The sequence below is a fragment of the Bufo gargarizans genome, chromosome 9 (genome assembly GCF_014858855.1).
Source record: "Bufo gargarizans isolate SCDJY-AF-19 chromosome 9, ASM1485885v1, whole genome shotgun sequence".
NCBI lineage: Eukaryota > Metazoa > Chordata > Amphibia > Anura > Bufonidae > Bufo > Bufo gargarizans.
This window is the reverse complement of record NC_058088.1, coordinates 2684528-2702900: the sequence shown is the minus strand read 5'-3', so window position 1 is coordinate 2702900 and position 18373 is coordinate 2684528. Positions and strand designations below refer to the sequence as shown.

The 18373-nt window shown below is 48.4% G+C and overlaps 1 protein-coding gene across 1 annotated transcript; it reads right to left on the bottom strand.

Moving 5' to 3' along the window:
• Positions 1–1175: 1175 nt before the first annotated feature.
• Positions 1176–18345, bottom strand: BCKDHA (branched chain keto acid dehydrogenase E1 subunit alpha). The gene is made up of 9 exons (XM_044305918.1): positions 18192–18345; positions 9925–10101; positions 9575–9661; positions 7901–8009; positions 7662–7823; positions 6672–6878; positions 3815–3956; positions 3561–3732; positions 1176–1703 (listed from the first exon to the last, which is right to left on the bottom strand). Exons 1-9 carry the CDS (start codon positions 18258–18260, stop codon positions 1533–1535), a joined length of 1296 nt encoding a protein of 431 aa, XP_044161853.1. The 5' UTR covers positions 18261–18345; the 3' UTR covers positions 1176–1532.
• Positions 18346–18373: the final 28 nt, after the last annotated feature.

Here is an 18373-nt window from a genome sequence, read left to right as displayed (position 1 = left end):
CCTCTGATGCTTTGGAAGTTCTCTGTGGACCATGGCTTCTGCTGTGGGATGTGACTAAGAAGATTTCAGGAAAGACCAACTAGAGCAGCTGAACTTTATTTGGGGTTAATTTGGGGTAGACTTTTTATATCCACTGTATGTTCTATATTTGGGCTGCAAAACATGGACCACGAACCATTGAAGTCAATAAGTGTGCAAAAAAAAAGAAAAGAAAAAGGAGGCAACATAGATGTCATCTGTATTTTGTGGATCTGTGTATTGCACAATGTGAAATACATGAGGCCTTATTCACAAGTCCATGAACCACGGATGTGTGCTTCCCATGTTCTCCACGCATACCTATTGATTTTAATGTTACTTCACACATCTATGATTTTGCACTGACTCGCAGTCAGTGGGAAAACCCATGCAGAATTTTGGTCCACGCCGCACCCACTGAAGTCTATGGGTCTGTGAAAGCCACTGATGCTACACGGATGGCGTCCATGTTTGGTCCATTTTTCACTGATAGATGATAGAATTTTAGCCTAGTAGTATCTGTGGAATGTGACTCCCGAAAATAGCCAAGCGATTGCTTCCTGGCTCTGGCTCCTTCTCTCCCCGGCCTCGGCTGTACTCTCAGGATGTCAACTTCTGTAAAGACGCCGCTGCAGCCAATCGCTAGGTGCAGTGTTGACCTGCCTGCCCCCCCCCCCCTCCTTGCATCACGTGACCATTTGACATGATGCAAGAGGAGCAGGTCACCACTGCGGCCAGCGATTGGCTGCTGTGGCATCGAAGCAAAAGTTGACATCCTGGGACTGCGTTTTGGAAACTTACCCGTTTCCCTCCTCCTGAAATTACATCAGCACTACTGTGGGACAGGGATCAGCAACCTCCGGCACTCCAGCTGTTCTGAAACTACAACTCCCAGAATCCTCCTTTCACTTCTACAGGAGTTACAAGAACAGCCAAGAAAGTGTGCATGCTGGGAGTTGTAGTTTCACAGCAGCTAGCATGCCAAAAGTTGCCTGATTCCTGCTGTAGGATATCATGATGCGTACGTAACATCTTTCAATAAGGGGGGGGGGGGGGGGACCCCTATGCCGTTTTCAGTGGCCCTAATGTGGCTTCCCTGCACATATAAACACGACTAGGGTTGGAGTACCCCAAGAATGCACTGAAAGACAAGCGGCTGCCCCAAACCAGGAGACATTTATTCACTGCAATGTCATACAGTTCCTCCACCATTAGTTAGAGCTAGTGTTCTCGTTCTTATAGAATACGTTACACAATGTCACCCGCTATCTATAACTGCCCCTCTCAGGCTCCAGCTAGGAGGTTCCTCTACTTCCTAATGCCTCCCTGCTTTAAAACTCTCCTATTATTTACAGACCCCTGCAGAAATCAGTAATTATCCCATAAAAATAAAAAGACGGAAATGGCAGCCCTGAGGAGGAGACCCCGCTGGAGTGTGCTGCTGCTGCTGCCTGTAACAGGGATCCTAGGGTAACAGTATTTTAGAGCCATGTCTCTGCCGCACCGGGCTGCGCTTATTGTTCATAGCTGTCCAAGGGGTAATGCTCCCCATAAACCCTCAGATGTTTCTTTAAAGACTCCTCCTGTTTCTTCAGACGTGGCGGCATCTCGGTGTAGACATCCGTGAATATGTGTTCGATGCTGGGCTTGCGTTTCTTCTCTGCCTGCTCAAAGGCTTCCATAACCTGCAGGAAGAAAGAGGCTTTGTTACCTTCACACCCTCACTAGGAGTCCACAGAGTCCCTGCTTTTTAATCTGTCACCAGGCTTCACACCTCTAAAGAGGTTTACAATGTAGGCGGCAATCATCGGAACGCTGCCTTCACTAGCAGGTATCCCTGATTGAATTCCTTCTGAACTGCTCTGACGACAGGGGGTTTACTGCCGGCTGCCAAGTTCTTAGATACTCCAATAAAACAAATACAAAAAAAAAAATGTTTGCTCAAATCCTCTAGATCTCCTTTATGCCAAAAACACACACATAGGGACTTTGGGGGGGCTTAGGCTCAGGCACAAAGAACCGTAAGCCAAGCTTCTAAAATGCCGGTATTAATAAATGTGCCCCTTCGTATGTAGTGCATTTTATATCTGACTATATATAAAAAGGTTACGTGCGACATCAGTTTTACAGCGCACTGCTAGGATAGTCCATCACTTTATGATGAGTGGGGGTCCGACCTCTGAACAGGCCACAGTGGTGATTTAGCGCTGCCTGCCTTTCACCATTTCCCCTTGGGCAGCTGCATCCGGCCAGGGAGCAGGGAAATCCATGCGCCGCAGTTAGGTGCTAGGAGTCCACTGCACAGGGAAAACGTAGGAGATGTAGCACTAAAGCAGCGCTGCAGCCTCTTCATTCTCAGGATCGGTAAGTGTCCCAGAGGTTGGACCCCACTGATCATGAAGTGCTGGCATATAAAATGGGAATACTCTGGGCATAACCGATACAATGTCATGCACTGCACCTCGGGCCTTGTACTAGCCATAACACAGTGCATATGTTTTGCCCAAAATGTCCCTTAAAAGGGTTGTGCAAGTTATAGACTTATCCCCTGTCCACAGGATTTAGGATAAGTGATTGGTGGGGGGTTCAACCACTGGGGGTCTCATGGATAGGAGATATATATAAATAACTTGGCACATTATCTATTAATAGAGTTTCACAAGTCATTAAACATCTTTTAGCTGAAAGAGTAGCACAAACACCAGTGGGGGGGGGGAACCTCAATTATGCTGGCTAGTTTTAAGATTTTTAGGGAACCATGACTGTCTTAAAGCCCATCTGTCAGCAGATTTGTACCTATGACACTGGCCGACCTGTTACATGTGCGCTTAGCAGCTGAAGGCATCTGTGTTGGTCCCATGTTCATATGTGTTAATATATATGCAAATGAGCCTCTAGGAGCAACAGGGGCGTTGCCATTGCACCTAGAAGCTCTGCTCTCTTTGCACTATGATTAACAGGACCAGGCGTGCAGAGGTAGCGGCAGTTGCAGAGAGAGCAGAGCCTCTAAGTGTAACAGCAACGCCCTCGTTGCTCCTAGAGGCTCATTTGTATACATTTAAACATCATTTTCTCTGCCATGCACACACGTAACAAGTCAGCCAGTGTTCTAGGTAGAAATCTGACGACAGATGCCTTTTAACTTAAAACCGGATCTAGTCAACTGCATCAGAGGTGTTGACACACAAACATGTATCACCCATCCATAGGGTAGGTGATAAATGTATGATCGCTGGAGATCTAACCTATGGGACACTCACTAATCATGAGATCCAGGGTCCCCTGTGTGAATGGAGAAGTACTGAGCATGTGTGACCACCACTTCATTCACTTCTATGGGACTGAGATAGCCAAGCGCTGCATTCTGCAGTCCCACAGTGTATAGAGCGGTCGTCAGGCTGTGAACAGTACTGCTCCATTCACACAGGGAGCTCCATGTGTTCCCTCGGTATCAGGCAGACCACAGTGCAATACCAGCTGGTGAAGAGCCCTGTGCAGTGCCAAATCAAAGGCGTAAAGCCCAGGGTCAGAGCGAGCCTCACATTTTTCCGTGACTTCTTCCTCCATATCTTCTCCTGCTCATCGTCCCACCAGCCTTTGTTCATCATGTAGTGACGAAGTCGAGAAATGGGATGGTCCTGTTTGTCCCAGTAGTTGACCTCATCTACAGAGCGGTAGGCAGAGCTGTCGTCGCTGGTGCTGTGGTGTCCGATCCTTCAATAATCATTTTGAGACTTAATCAGCATCATGTAATGCAGGCAAGACATGTACCTACCTCTAAGATAGCACTACTTACCTGTAAGTCATAGCCTCTATGAGGAAGGGCTGGTTCTCTGCAACTGCTCTTCGTCTTGCCTCTTTGGTGGCATTGTACACGGCAAAGACATCGTTACCATCCACTCGAATCGACATGATGCCGTAACCAGGACCTCGGGCGGCTGAGAAAACAGATACCATAATCTTATCCATTGTCTTTCATATTAAAGCACCAAAAGAAAGATCGAATTATGAAGAGCAGCTCTGAGGACAAAGACAAACGCCCTAAGGTGTGACACTGCCACCTGCTTAACAACATAGGCACATACACAGTGGTGTTTACCCATCCAACATGGGAATAGCACAGGAGAGAAGGGAAACCTTTCCCAAGGTGCCAGTTTAAAGGGGTATTCCCATCTTAATGATCACTGTTAAATCTGTTAATGATTTAACAGCGATCATTTTTCTAAATATATTTAATTAACTAATTCCTACCCCTTAGAAGAAAATAAACATATACTTACCTGACTGTCTTCCGTCTCCCCTCGTTACAGCCACCGCTCTTCTCAGAAAACGCGGTGGCCGCGCTTGCGCAGACGACTTCTCTTCTCCCGGCCGCGCGCAGTCCCGAAAGCGCACGCCGAGGCCGCGCATGCGCTATGGTTATTTCTTCCTGGCCAGTATAGTATACTTGCCAGGAAGAAGTCACCAGGGCGCATGCGCGTTCAGTCCAACACGCGGCCCGGCCGGGAGAAGACTTCAATCAAGATGGAGCCCGCCCCCTGCCGAAACCAGGAAGTGGACAGCGGGCCGGGAGCAGGTAAGTATGAAATTGCGTGATGAGAATACCCCTTTAAGCAAAAATCTCAAGACTGGCATTTGACATGCCCATCTTAATGAAAAAATGCACTGGAGTAAGACACAACAAATTTCTAAGGCCTCTTTCACACGAGCGATATGGATTGGCTCAGGATGCGTTCAGTGAAACTCGCACCATTTTGCAAGTGAGTTCAGTCAGTTTTGTCTGCGAGTGTGTTCAGTGTTTTTTCTGCGCAGGGGCAATCAATCAGTTTTGATGGGTTCTTCACGTGTGTGAAAAAAAAAAATATGAAGATTTACAAACAACATCTCCTAGCAACCATCAGTGAAAAACGCACTGCACCCGGATGCAATGCGTTTTTCACTAAAGCCCCCTTTACTTCTGTGGGGCGAGGGCTGCGTGAAAAATGCTGAATTTAGAACATGCTGCGATTCTCAAAACTGATGTGTGAAAAAAACAATACTCTTGGGCTACATTCACACGACCGTTGTGTGTTTTGCGGTCCGCAAATCCAGAAAATACGGATGGCGTCCGTGCGCGTTCCGCAATTTGCGGAACGGCACGGAGAGCCTTTAATATAACTGCTTATTCCTGTCCGCAAAGCGGACAAGAATAGGACATGTTATATATTTTTTTGCGGACCACGGAACGGACCGCCGTTTGCCAAAACAACGGCCGTGTGCACGAGGCCTAGTGCACAGACCCATTGCCACTGGCAGGATTCAGTGCAGGTGCTATGGGTTCACTTCACGCATCGCACCCGAACGGAAAACTCGCTTGTGTGAAAGAGGCCTAAAGATGCGCAGGCCTCGTAATAAATTTGGCGCATCTTTCTGGAAATCTGTACACCAGGAAAACAAACCTATGCCAGCTAATGGTTTCTGACAAAGTATAGTAAGGGAGCATTCACACGACCATGTTTTTCTTCCGTGTCCGTTCCGCAATTTTTGCGGACAATGCACGGACCCATTCATTTCTATGGGTCCGCAAAAATTGCGGAATGCCTTTCATTGTCATCCATGTGCTGTCCGTTTTGTGTGTCCGTTCCTTTTATTTTAGAACATGTCCTATACTTGCCCGCAAATAGCGGTCCGGCAGACCCCTGGACTGAAAACATTCTAGGAAACCCCATTTCATTTTTATGCGGACCGTGTCCAAATTAAACGGACTTACGGAACGGAAAGATAACTGAAGACATACGGAACACACGGATCCGTGATTTGCGGACCGCAAAACCAACACGGTCGTGTGAATGCTCCCTAAATCTGTTGGGCTGTGGAAGGGCATGCCCCTCCTGCTAAGCCCTATTCACTTTTCTCTAACCCTAAGTTCACACCTGAGCGTTTTACAGCGCGTTCAAACGCGCTGTAAAACGCTCAACACATGAAAACCAATGCTTCCCTATGGGAATGGTTCTCACCTGGGCGTTTTACAGCGCGTACGATCGCGCTGTAAAACGCCCGACGCATAATCAAGTACTTGAGCTTCTTTGGGGCGTTTTGACGCGCGTTTGTGGCCATAGGACACTGCAGTCAATCACACAAACGCGCGTCAAACGCGCGTCAAACGCGCGTTTACTATTACAAAAAACGCGCATAAAAACGCGCGTTTGAGAAACGCTCAGGTGTGAAAGCAGGGTAAAGTGGTGAATGTGGTGTGAAAGTGGACATTTTTGCACAAAATGCTGCTTGTGCCAAAGACTGTGACTTGTGGAAGACCGAAAACCTGATAAAATCCCCCATTGCCCGAGTAGAGGTTTGTACAGGGAAACAAAGAGCAACAGAGAAGGTCTCGGCCACACCGGGATATTATGAATCCATCAAATAAATCTGTGGGCCTGTTCTGTGCATCTAGTTTTATCGCAAAGCTTATAGAAGTGGTAATATGTTCCACTGCGTGCTCTATTATGGCGGTATTCTGCAGTACTGCTTCTATGGGAGAATATAGTGCCACACGGAGGACCTACGTAGCAGTACACAAAGTCTCTGCAAGTCTATCATGGGAAACCTTAGGGACTTTGTGTGCCGCCATACAGGCTGCGCCCTAGACAGTAGATAGATCCAAGGTGCACACTCACCGATGCCATCCCCCCGGTACTGCTCAGAGGTAGGAGTAGATATGGCGTATCCGTTGTTTCTGCAGAAGAACAGCACAGGGCACTCCAAGGTAGCAGAAAAATTAAAACCGGCATGGGCATCTCCTTCACTCGCAGCTCCTTCACCAAAATAGCAGATGACAGCGTGGTCGGCATTTTCCCGTTTCATGGCGTAGGCAGCGCCCACGGCTGAGAAAACAAGAGGGTGGCTTTTACATCAGAAACATCATGAAGTTTAGTGCGATTTAGTGGACTAAGTGCAGGGATAACACAGGCGCTGTAGAAACAAAATGAAAGACGTTTTTTAATTAAAGGAGTTTTGTGTGACGAAGGAGCTGGGACCCAGCAATTGGGGGGGGCAGGTAAGTATGGGCAGGGGGGTCTTCCCAAAACCCACCAAGGTAAACGACCCCTTTTAGTCTTAGAAAACTCATTTAATTATATTATCTTTTTAATTTTTGTTCTACTGTACAGCTCCTATGTAGACTATGCGTTTCCACGGTGACAGACAACAGATTCTGTGTAGTCGGATCGTGCTAATAGTCTCATACGTTGTTCCATGTGTCCCCTAGATTGTGCTTATGTACATTGGATAACTTAAGCCGAAGTAGAAGACATAAGGGAAATATTACTACAGGATCGGACTACACAGGTATATACACTATGGGGCACATTTATTTAGACCAGCGTTTTAGACGCCGGTTTTATTAAGCCCCATGGCTGGCAGTGGATCTGCCAGAGTTATGAAGAGGCGCCAGCGTCTACATCTGCCCTTCTAAACGTAAGACAACTTCCTAGCTGCGTTACGTTCAGACCATTTTTTACGCCTAAAACAGGCATAGAAAATGGTAAATGTAGCCCGTCCCCTTCCCACTTTTTTAGACATGTGAGGAGAAGTGGATGCAACATGGAACACTATATAATAACCAAGGACTAGAAGGAGGAAAGGCTTTGTGGTCGCGCTGTCCTCACCTTGTGGTATCTGTGTTGCTAATGGTGAAGAAATCGTCACAAAGTTCAGGTCTTTGGAGCCATAGTGGACAGGCATTTGTCTTCCTTTGCCAGGATCTGAGGCATTGGCATAGCACTGTGCCATGAACAGATCAAGAGGATACCCCCTGTACATCAGGACTCCTAGAGAGAAAGCATGGCACGTCAAGAGGCTCACATACAGTGTATGCCGTGCAATCGCTTTACAGACAGCCTCTCACCTGCCTCCCGATACTGCCCAAACACAAGGTCCGTGTCCTTCATGGCCGCTGCACTGCCAACGTGCGTCCCCTCCTCTCCATAGTTGGTCATGTAGAAAGAAATTCTTCCCTACGAGACAGGAGTGTAACGATGAGCTTTTAGATCAGTGTCGGAGTGGAGTCTGGTACAATCACTGGAGCGGGCACAGGTCAAAGTGTGTATCCCAGCATACAGTCTGCCCCGACCACAAGATGACAGACGTGGGCAGAGAGTTTTCCTCCAGAAGGTACATGACCTGTAAGAAGATGTGTGACCTATGGCAGAGCCTTGAACCACGACTAGAGATATCAGCCAAACCAGAGCTCCCCAGGGCTGTTTTTGGGTTCTTGGTCAGTTCAGAGTAGGTTTCTGGTCCCAGGAGCTGCATATCTACAGCGTCTCCCCGAGCCAACCAGGATCCTTCTCTGCGCCGATGAGGAGCAAAACCTCAGAAACAGCATCGTCTACAGATGGGAGACTTGGTTGGACTGGTCAATAAAGTAAAGCATGAATAGAGTTAACAGAAAATGCTGTCTTACCCCGTTAAAAACGCCCTAAATTGTGGTCTCACTTTATACTACGTTATTACGTCAAATCTGTCTCTAGCCGCAGAGAAATGAGACAGATTTCAGGGTTGTGTAGACATGCATTACACAGGACCCAGAGACCATGTCCTGCCTCTGTCTTTTGCACATAGGCTCTGGAAAGTAAATCCACTATGACTTTTATCCTCTGGCTTCTTCTCTCGAAGATTCAAATTCCAAGGAAAGTACAGGTACTCTTAAAGGGGTTCTCTGGGATTTATATACTGATGACCAACCCTCAGGATAGGTCATCAATGCGAGACCAGCCGATCAGCTGTTTGAGAGGACCGCAGAGCTCATGTGGGTGCTGTTGCCTCCTTGCAGTTTACCAAGCACAGCGCCGTTCATTGTATAGTGGCTGTGCTTGGTATCGCAGCTCAGCCCCATTTACTGGAATGGAACTGATCTGTGCCTAGGTCATGTGACTGACGAACGTGACTTCACTGGTCTAGAAAAAGGCGTGCGAGTGCTATGGCCTCATCGTACAGCTGATCGGCAGAGTCAGAGCCCCATCAATCTCATATTGATGACCTATCCTGAGAATAGGTCATCAATATATAAATCCCTGAGAAACCCCTTTAATAGTCCAGACATTGACTTAGGCCTCATGCACACGGCTGTATGTATTTTGCGATCCGCAAAACACGGAGCTGCAAAAAATACAGATGACATCCGTGTGCTTTCTGTACTTTGCGGAACGGGACAGCTGGCCTCTAATAAAACAGTCCTATCCTTGTCCGTAAGGCGGACAATAATGGGACATGTTCTATACTTTCGCGGAACTGACATACGTAATTGAAATGCATACAAAGTAACTTCTGTTTTTTTGCTGACTTTTTTAAATGAATGGTTTTGCATACGGTCTGCAAAAAAAACAAAAAAAAAAAACGGAACGGACACGGAAAGAACACACCTTAGTGTGCATGAGGCCTTACAGTAGATGAGTTTTTCTTCCTTCCGGCGGAGAACCAATTTGCATTATTTTCCCAGGAAGCCCCAACACCTGCTGGATCTCCACCGGAGGACCAGTACCTCCCAAGCACTACAAGTGTCAGACATAAATCCACCTACCTGTCTCTGAGACTCATACAGAATCCTATCCATGGTGTTCAGCAGCGTCATCGTGTGATAAAACTTTAGGACCGTCTCCTTCGGGAGCTGAAATGAGACAAATATGACATTTTTCACGCTGTTTTATCAGGTCTACGAGTTCACCAATGGAGGGAGAACGAGGAATTTGTAGGCAAACATCCCCCCCCCCCCCCCCACGGATAATTCATGTTAGTGGGTCACACCCTTTAATAAAGATACATTGTCAGTTCGGCACCTTTCTAATAAGCTTTGCGTCTCAATACTTCACCATTTTCAAGCCGTACAAACCATGCAACACATGAAACGAAAAAAGACAATGAGGTCCTTACGTTGGGGTCTTCGCTGGGGTTGATAATCTGCCCCTGACGGTCCATCACCCGGTAGATGGGGATCCCAGAGATGACATTGGGCTGGATGAACTCCAACGAGTCCACAAACTCAGCAGAGGCTCCAGGGAACTGAGGCTTCTCCTCCAGGGACGTGAACTCGCTGCGGGAGCAGATGACCTGCCAGATACAGGGAAATACAGGTAAGTCACCATCTGCATGACGAGGACTGTGGGTGGAGGCACCACTCATGGTCTGCTCCTTCACGGCTGTGGCATAGTCACGGTGGTGCCTATCTGAATACCTATAGATTTTATGGACTTTCCTCCTGAAGGTTCTCCCTATACATGCTTTTCTATGACCATCTGATGAATCAGCAGCTATCGGGTCCAGGTGACGTTAGAATATTATTCTTGTGTCATGGCGTCCATACAACGCCCAGTACCACAAGCTTCAGTGGGACATGAGAGACATGGACCACACTGCAGGGGCTGCCCGGTGGAAGGTCTCCAAGAAAATGGTTGATAGTCAGCCATAGATGTTGCCCATGATGGTGAATACATTAACAATCTATTCATTTTAAAGAGGTTTTCTGGGATTTATATATTGAAGACCTATATAGGTCATCAATATCTGATCGGTGGGGGTCCGAACCCCCGTATCCCCGCTGATCAGCTGTTTGAAGAGGCAGCAGCTTCTTCCTAGGCCAGTGACGTCACATTCATCAGTTACATGGCCATTCAAGTGAATGGGGCTGAGCTGCAATACCAAGCATGACCACTATACAATGGCTGGCGCTGTGGTCGGCGGGGTGCCAGGAGTCAGACCCCAAGAGAATAGGAGCCTTCTGAAAATCAGAGTTATGTCGAAGGTTACATTTGTGAGGGTCTGGGTGCCGAGACCCCAGTGCCAATTGCGAAAAAGGAGGGGCACCCTTCATTTAGCTTTGGTTGGCATTCCCACCTTTCTTTGGAAGAAAGACGCATTAAAGGGAATTTATGTCACCAGCGACCTCCCTGCATAGACAAGGGCGTCACGTTTGCTCTTGTTGCACCCAAGTGCCACTCCTTTTTGTGGCCAGTCCGGTCCTTGCTGCTATGCAACTGCCTGGTCCTGTCCATCTAAGCAGCCGGGGAGGGACTGGCCACAGAAAAGTGGAGTTTATGTACAACGAGAGCAATGGCGACGCCTTGGTTGCACCAAAGGCCTAATTTGCTCATTATAGAAAAAAAAAGTGTCATAACTCTAGAACGGAGCCTCCGATCAACAAACGAAAAACTGTGTTTTAATAAGAACCACAGATAGAGCGGATATAAAAAGTCCACACACCCCTGTTAAAATGTCAGGTTTCTGTGATGAAAAATGAGACAAAGATAAATCATTTCAGAACTTTTTCCACCTTTAATGTGACCTATAAACTGTACAACTCAATGGAAAAACAAACTGAAATCTTTTAGGTAGAGGGAAGAAAACAAAAAAAACTAAAATAAAATAATGTAGTTGCATAAGTGTGCACACCCTCTAATAACTGGGGATGTAGCTGTGTTCAGAATTAAGCAATCACATTCAGAATCATGTTACATAGGAGTCAGCATACACCGGCCATCATTTAAAGTGCCTCTGATTAACCCCAAATAAAGTTCAGCTGCTCTAGTTGGTCTTTCCTGAAATTTTCTTAGTCTCATCCCACAGCAGAAGCCATGGTCCACAGAGAGCTTCCAAAGCATCAGAGGGATCTCATTGTTAGGCCTCATGCACACGACAGTTTATTTTCACGGTCCGCAAAAACGGGGTCCGTAGGTCCGTGACCGTTTTTTCGTCCGTGGGTCTTCCTTGATTTTTGGAGGATCCACGGACATGAAAAAAAGAGTCGTTTTGGCGTCCGCCTGGCCGTGCGGAGCCAAACGGATCCGTCCTGAATTACAATGCAAGTCAATGGGGACGGATCCGTTTGATGTTGACACAATATGGTGCCATTTGAAACGGATCCGTCCCCATTGACTTTCAATGTAAAGTCTGGAGTTCTTTTATACCATCGGATTGGAGTTTTCTCCAATCCGATGGTATATTTTAACTTGAAGCGTCCCCATCACCATGGGAACGCCTCTATGTTAGAATATACTGTCGGATATGAGCTACTTCGTGAAACTCAGATCCGACAGTATATTCTAACACAGAGGCGTTCCCATGGTGATGGGGACGCTTCTAGTTAGAATACACTACAAACTTTGTACAAGACTGCCCCCTGCTGCCTGGCAGCACCCGATCTCTTACAGGGGGATATGATAGCACAATTAACCCCTTCAGGTGCGGCACCTAAAGGGGTTAATTGTACTATCATATTCCCCTGTAAGAGATCAGGGCTGCCAGGCAGCAGGGGGCAGACCCCCCCCCCCAGTTTGAATATCGTTGGTGGCACAGTGTGCGCCCCCCATCGGGCCCCCCCTTCCTCCCTCTAATGTTAGAAATCGTTGGTGGCACAGTGTGCGCCCACCATCGCCCCCCCCCTCCCTCCCTCTATTGTAATAAATCGTTGGTGGCACAGTGTGCGCCCACCATCGCCCCCCCTCCCTCCCTCTATTGTAATAAATCGTTGGTGGCACAGTGTGCGCCCACCATCGGCCCCCCTCCCTCTATAGCAGTAACAACATTGGTGGCAGTGTGCGGCCTCCCATCCCCCCCCCCCCCCCATCATTGGTGGCAGCGGAGTTCCGATCTGAGTCCCAGTTTAATCGCTGGGGCTCCGATCGGTAACCATGGCAACCAGGACGCTACTGCAGTCCTGGTTGCCATGGTTACTTAGCAATAGTACAATAGTAGAAGACTCATAGTTACCTGCTTGCTGCTGCGATGTCTGTGTCCGGCCGGGAGCTCCACCTACTGGTAAGTGAAAGGTCTGTGCGGTGCATTGCTAAAGAACTGTCACTTACCAGTAGGTGGAGCTCCCGGCCGGTCACAGACATCGCAGCAGCAAGCAGGTAAGTATGAATCTTCTACTGTTGTACTATTGCTAAGTAACCATGGCAACCAGGGCTACAGTAGCTTCCTGGTTGCCATGGTTACCGATCGGAGCCCCAGCGATTAAACTGGGACTCCAATCGGAACTCCGCTGCCACCAATGATGGGGGGGGGGGGGGGGGGGGGAATGGGAGGCCGCACACGGCCACCAATGTTGTTACTGCTATAGAGGGAGGGGGGGCCGATGGTGGGCGCACACTGTGCCACCAACGATTTATTACAATAGAGGGAGGGAGGGGGGGGGCGATGGTGGGCGCACACTGTGCCACCAACGATTTATTACAATAGAGGGAGGGAGGGGGGGGGCGATGGTGGGCGCACACTGTGCCACCAACGATTTCTAACATTAGAGGGAGGAAGGGGGGGCCCGATGGGGGGCGCACACTGTGCCACCAACGATATTCAAACTGGGGAGGGGGGGGTCTGCCCCCTGCTGCCTGGCAGCCCTGATCTCTTACAGGGGAATATGATAGTACAATTAACCCCTTTAGGTGCCGCACCTGAAGGGGTTAATTGTACTATCATATCCCCCTGTAAGAGATCGGGTGCTGCCAGGCAGCAGGGGGCAGTCTTGTACAAAGTTTGTAGTGTATTCTAACTAGAAGCGTCCCCATCACCATGGGAACGCTTCTGTGTTAGAATATACTGTCGGATCTGAGTTTTCACGAAGTGAAAACTTAGATCAGAAAAAGCTTTTATGCAGACGGATCTTCGGATCCGTCTGTATGAAAGCAACCTACGGCCACGGATCACGGATGCCAATCTTGTGTGCATCCGTGTTCTTTCACGGACCCATTGACTTGAATGGGTCCGTGAACCGTTGTCCGTCAAAAAAATAGGACAGGTCATATTTTTTTGACGGACAGGATACACGGATCACGGCCTCGGCTGCAAAACGGTGCATTTTCCGATTTTTCCACGGACCCATTGAAAGTCAATGGGTCCGCGAAAAAAAAAACGGAAAACGGCCACGGATGCACACAACGGTCGTGTGCATGAGGCCTTAGAAGGTATCAGTCAGGAGAAGGGTACAAAAGAGTTTCCAAGGCATTAGATATACCATGAAACACAGTGAAGAGATCATCATCGAGTGGAGAAAGTATGGCACAACAGTGACATTACCAAGAACTGGACGTCCCTCCAAAATTGATGAAAAGACAAGAAGAAAACTGGTCTGGGAGGCGACCAAGAGGCCTACAGCAACATTAAAGGAGCTGCAGTAATATCTGGCAAGTACTGGCTGTGTGGTACATGTGACAACAATCTCCCGTATTCTTCATATGTCTGGGCTATGGGTTAGAGGGGCAAGACGAAAGCCTTTTCTTACGAAGAAAAACATCCAAGCCAGGCTACATTGTGCAAAAACACATCTGAAATCTCCCAAAAGCATGTGGGAAAAGGTGTTATGGTCTGATGAAACCAAGGTTGGACTTTTTGGCCATAATTCCAAAAGATATGTTTGGCCCAAAAACAACACTGCACATCACCAAAAGAACACCATCCCCACAGTGAAGCATGGTGGTGGCAGCATCATGCCAAGGGGCTGTTCTTCTTCAGCTGGAACTGGGGCCTTAGTGAAGCTAGAGGGAATTATGAACAGTTCCAAATACCAGTCAATATTGGCACAAAACCTTCAGGCTTCTGCTAGAAAGCTGAACATGAAGAGGAACTTCATCTTTCAGCATGACAACGACCCAAAGCATACATCCAAATCAACACAGGAATGGCTTCACCAGAAGAAGATCAAAGTTTTGGAATGGCCCAGCCAGAGCCCAGACCTGAATCCGATTGAAAACCTGTGGGGTGATCTGAAGAGGGCTGTGCCCAGGAGATGCCCTCGCAATCTGACAGATCTGGAGTGTTTTTGCAAAGAAGTCAAATATGTGCCATGCTAATAGACTCGTACCCAAAAAGACTGAGAGCTGTAATAAAATCAAAAGGTGCTTGAACAAAGTATTAGTTTAAGGGTGTGCACACTTCTGCAACCATATTAATTTTTTCTTCCCTCCACCTAAAATATTTCAGTTTGTTTTTCAGTTGACTTGTACAGATTATAGGTCACTTTAAAGGTGGAAAAAGTTCTGAAATGATTTATCTTTGTCTAATTTTTTTACATCACAGAAACCTAACATTTTAACAGGGGTGTGTAGACTTTTTATATCCACTGTAAGTGTCTATGCAGACAGCTGGAGAGGGAGGTCGCTGGTGACCGTGGTGGTACAAGATTGCCACCTGACATGAACTGACCACAACTGGTTGCCACCTACCATACTTCCAGCCTTTGGGCCCTTTTACGAGGCCGAAGATCGGCTAATTAATACATTCAATAATGTGTATACAGGGGATGTGATGCATCTTACGAACGATCATTCATCCCTCATACAGATTCCCTCAGGCTGTTTAAACGAGTGCCGATTGACTTGCTAGATCAGGGGTCAGCAACCTCCTGCACTCCAGCTGTTGTGAAACCAACTCCCAAAATGCTCCATTCACTTCTATGGGAGTTCTGAGAACAGCCAAGCACTTGTGCATGCTGGGAGTTGTAGTTTGACCACACCTGGAGTGCCGAAGGTTGCTGATCCCTGTGCTAGATCATCGATTGGTGCTCTTTATGCCACCCCCCCGCCATCGGGCAGTGTAAGCCCTAAGACGTATCTGCTTATCAGAAGCCATTGCTGGATCTGCCGCACAATGGTTACTACAGGCTGCAAATCTATATGAGCGCTGTCACCCCTTCAGATCGGACCCCCACCGATCACAGGATGACAGCATATCCCAGGGACAATCGGCGTCACACTAGTCTCTATGGATCTCCCTGGAGAAACGTGCAGCACAATTGTCTATAGAAGCGAGGCATGGGGGGGGGGGGGGGGGTGGAAATTCCAGTTCCTGCACCTCCCTGCGAGCAGCCAATCAGGACTGAGCTCTGCCGGCGAGCCTCCCCGTCACTGACCTTCTAACGCGGCGGTGGCAGCTGTATGTACACAAAGTCACTCCGCACATAACGGAGGCCAATGTGCAGTGTGAAGTCCTAGCAAATGTCCTGAACGGCGGCATTTAAAGGGGTTGTCCAGGATAAATAAATAAAATCAAAAACAGCACCACCCCCGCCCACAGGTCGTGTAAAGTATTGCAATGGAGCTGAGCTGCAATACTAGACTCAATTCACTGACAGGGGTGACGCTGTTTGTGGGAAAAAAAAAAAAAAAGCTGCCATGCTTTTCTGATCCTGGAGAACCCCCAAAACAGCGCCACACCTTTCCATAGGCTGTGTGTGGTACTGTGGTTCATCCCCATTCACTTCAATGAGCTGCAATACCATACACAACCTGTGGACAGGTGTGGCGCTGTTTCTGGGAGAAAGCAGCCATTATTTTGTAGTGCTGGACAACTCCCTGGATTACTGGACGTGGCACTACTGAGGGCTCATCCTTCAGGAAGACAGCATACCATACCAATATATGGCTATCCTGGGCTTGTGGGCGCCGGATTAAAGGAATTCTAGCTACACGTGTCCCCAGACCTCAGAGTATAGGTAACATATACAGCCCTGGCACTGCGCATACAGATCATGAACCGTATACACCCCAGGACTGAACCAAAATGGGGGGCGATCCCGTTTACAGGGCTGAATTGAAGGCGGCCGCGCACACACGGTGCGCTCTCCCACACTTTCGGCGCTCTGTTGTTTCCGACAACTTCCCCGCTCTGTGTAAAAGGGCCCTAACCCAATGAGTCAGATATAGCAGATAGCCTTTAGGTGTCACTTTGGGTCCAGCTTCACTGGCAAGGCAGTCGTAGTTTTTGTCCAGCCACCTCTCGGCATGTTTGCAGTGCTGCCGCCGGGAATCTGGCCCGTCCCCATTATAGTCAATGGGCCTGGAGTGGACCTCCGGCGGCACGCGTGCACTAGCGGCAGCACGGATCTGGCAGGCCGTTCACCCGCCGGAGTGTGAAAGTAGCTTTAGACCATTTTCTACACCTAAAACAGGCATAGAAAATGGTAAATGAGACGGGACTTCCGGCCAGTCCCCACCCAATTTTTTAGACCTGCCGGGGGAAGGGGCGCAGAGTGTGGCACAACTAATTTTAGACTTAATATAGACTTATTTCTGGATGATAAATGACCCCCATAATCCTAAGTAAATTCCCAGTTAGCCTACTTCTCGCCTGATGGCTGTAAATTTTTACTATAGTCCCCTCCCCAGTACGTTTCCAGTCAGTCTCCTTCCCCTCTGGCATCTTTTACTATAGTCCCCAGTACGTTTCCAGTCAGTCTCCTTCCCCTCTGGCATCTTTCACTATAGTCCCCAGTACGTTTCCAGTCAGTCTCCTTCCCCTCTGGCATCTTTTACTATAGTCCCCAGTACGTTTCCAGTCAGTCTCCTTCCCCTCTGGCATCTTTCACTATAGTCCCCAGTACGTTTCCAGTCAGTCTCCTTCCCCTCTGGCATCTTTTACTATAGTCATACATTTCCATTCAGTCTTCGCAGCAGGATCCAGGTCAGAATTAGCATTTAACACACGGGGATTGTGCCACAGATTTGCAGCAAATTCCACGAACTTCCTCTTAAAGGGGTATTCCAATTATATGAAGTTATCCCATATTCACAGGATGGGGGATAACTATTAGATCACCGATTACAACAACCTCAAACCCTGTGAACCACTGAGCGGGTGGGCGGGAATATGCATGGCGGCTCCATTCATTTCTTAGCGAGTTCCGGAGATAGCTGAGCGCTCCGTTCATTTCAGGGGGGCTCCATGGGGTTTGGGGCCCCTGTTCTCATGACTGGAGGGGGGCCCAGTGGTTGGACACCCACCCATCTAATAGTTATCCCCCATACAGTGGATAAGAGAACTTGATATAACCAGAACACTCCTTTAGTGGGACGTTTCTATTCTTTATTTAGAGCCCTTCTTTAAGGTAAGTGGTCATCATTGGGAGACGCTGTGGTGGGCTCTAGAGTTCCTCTGCAGCGGCCACGTAAATGGGCGACCACGAAACACAGCCATCACCCAACCGGCGGCTCTCCATGCTGGGAGTTGTGGTTCTACAGAGCCATGGGTTTGGAGACCACCATGTTGGAAGGGTTTTGCACATATAGTATGTATGTTTATAGGGCGCAGGACACCTCACCCTCTGTATAACACACAGCATGTCCTGTCAGCCACCATGTCCCATACACACAGTAACTGCGCTCTGAGGGACAGCCCAAGCTGACAGGGGGCGGCCTGCAGTATCTTCTCACCTGTCTCCCCCCGGCTGCCCTCCATCCAGCTGCAGCTCGTATCCTCAACAACGTCCTCAGCGCCGCCATCTTTTCTCAGACTGCCCCCTGCGCTCGCCTGTCTCACGTCAGGCCCCCGTCCGTGCCCGAGATCCCTGTTCACGCCTGATCTCCGAAAACAACCCTGCGCTGAACCTCCTTCC

Coding starts and splice junctions, on each gene's coding strand:
- BCKDHA (XM_044305918.1), bottom strand. CDS start 18,260: ATGGCGGCGCTGAGGACGTTGTTGAGGATACGAGCTGCAGCTGGATGG. Junction 10,102..18,191: donor GGGCAGCCGGGGGGAGACAG/GTGAGAAGATAC, acceptor TGTATCTGGCAG/GTCATCTGCTCCCGCAGCGA. Junction 3,957..6,671: donor GTACCGGGGGGATGGCATCG/GTGAGTGTGCAC, acceptor CTGTTTTCTCAG/CCGCCCGAGGTCCTGGTTAC.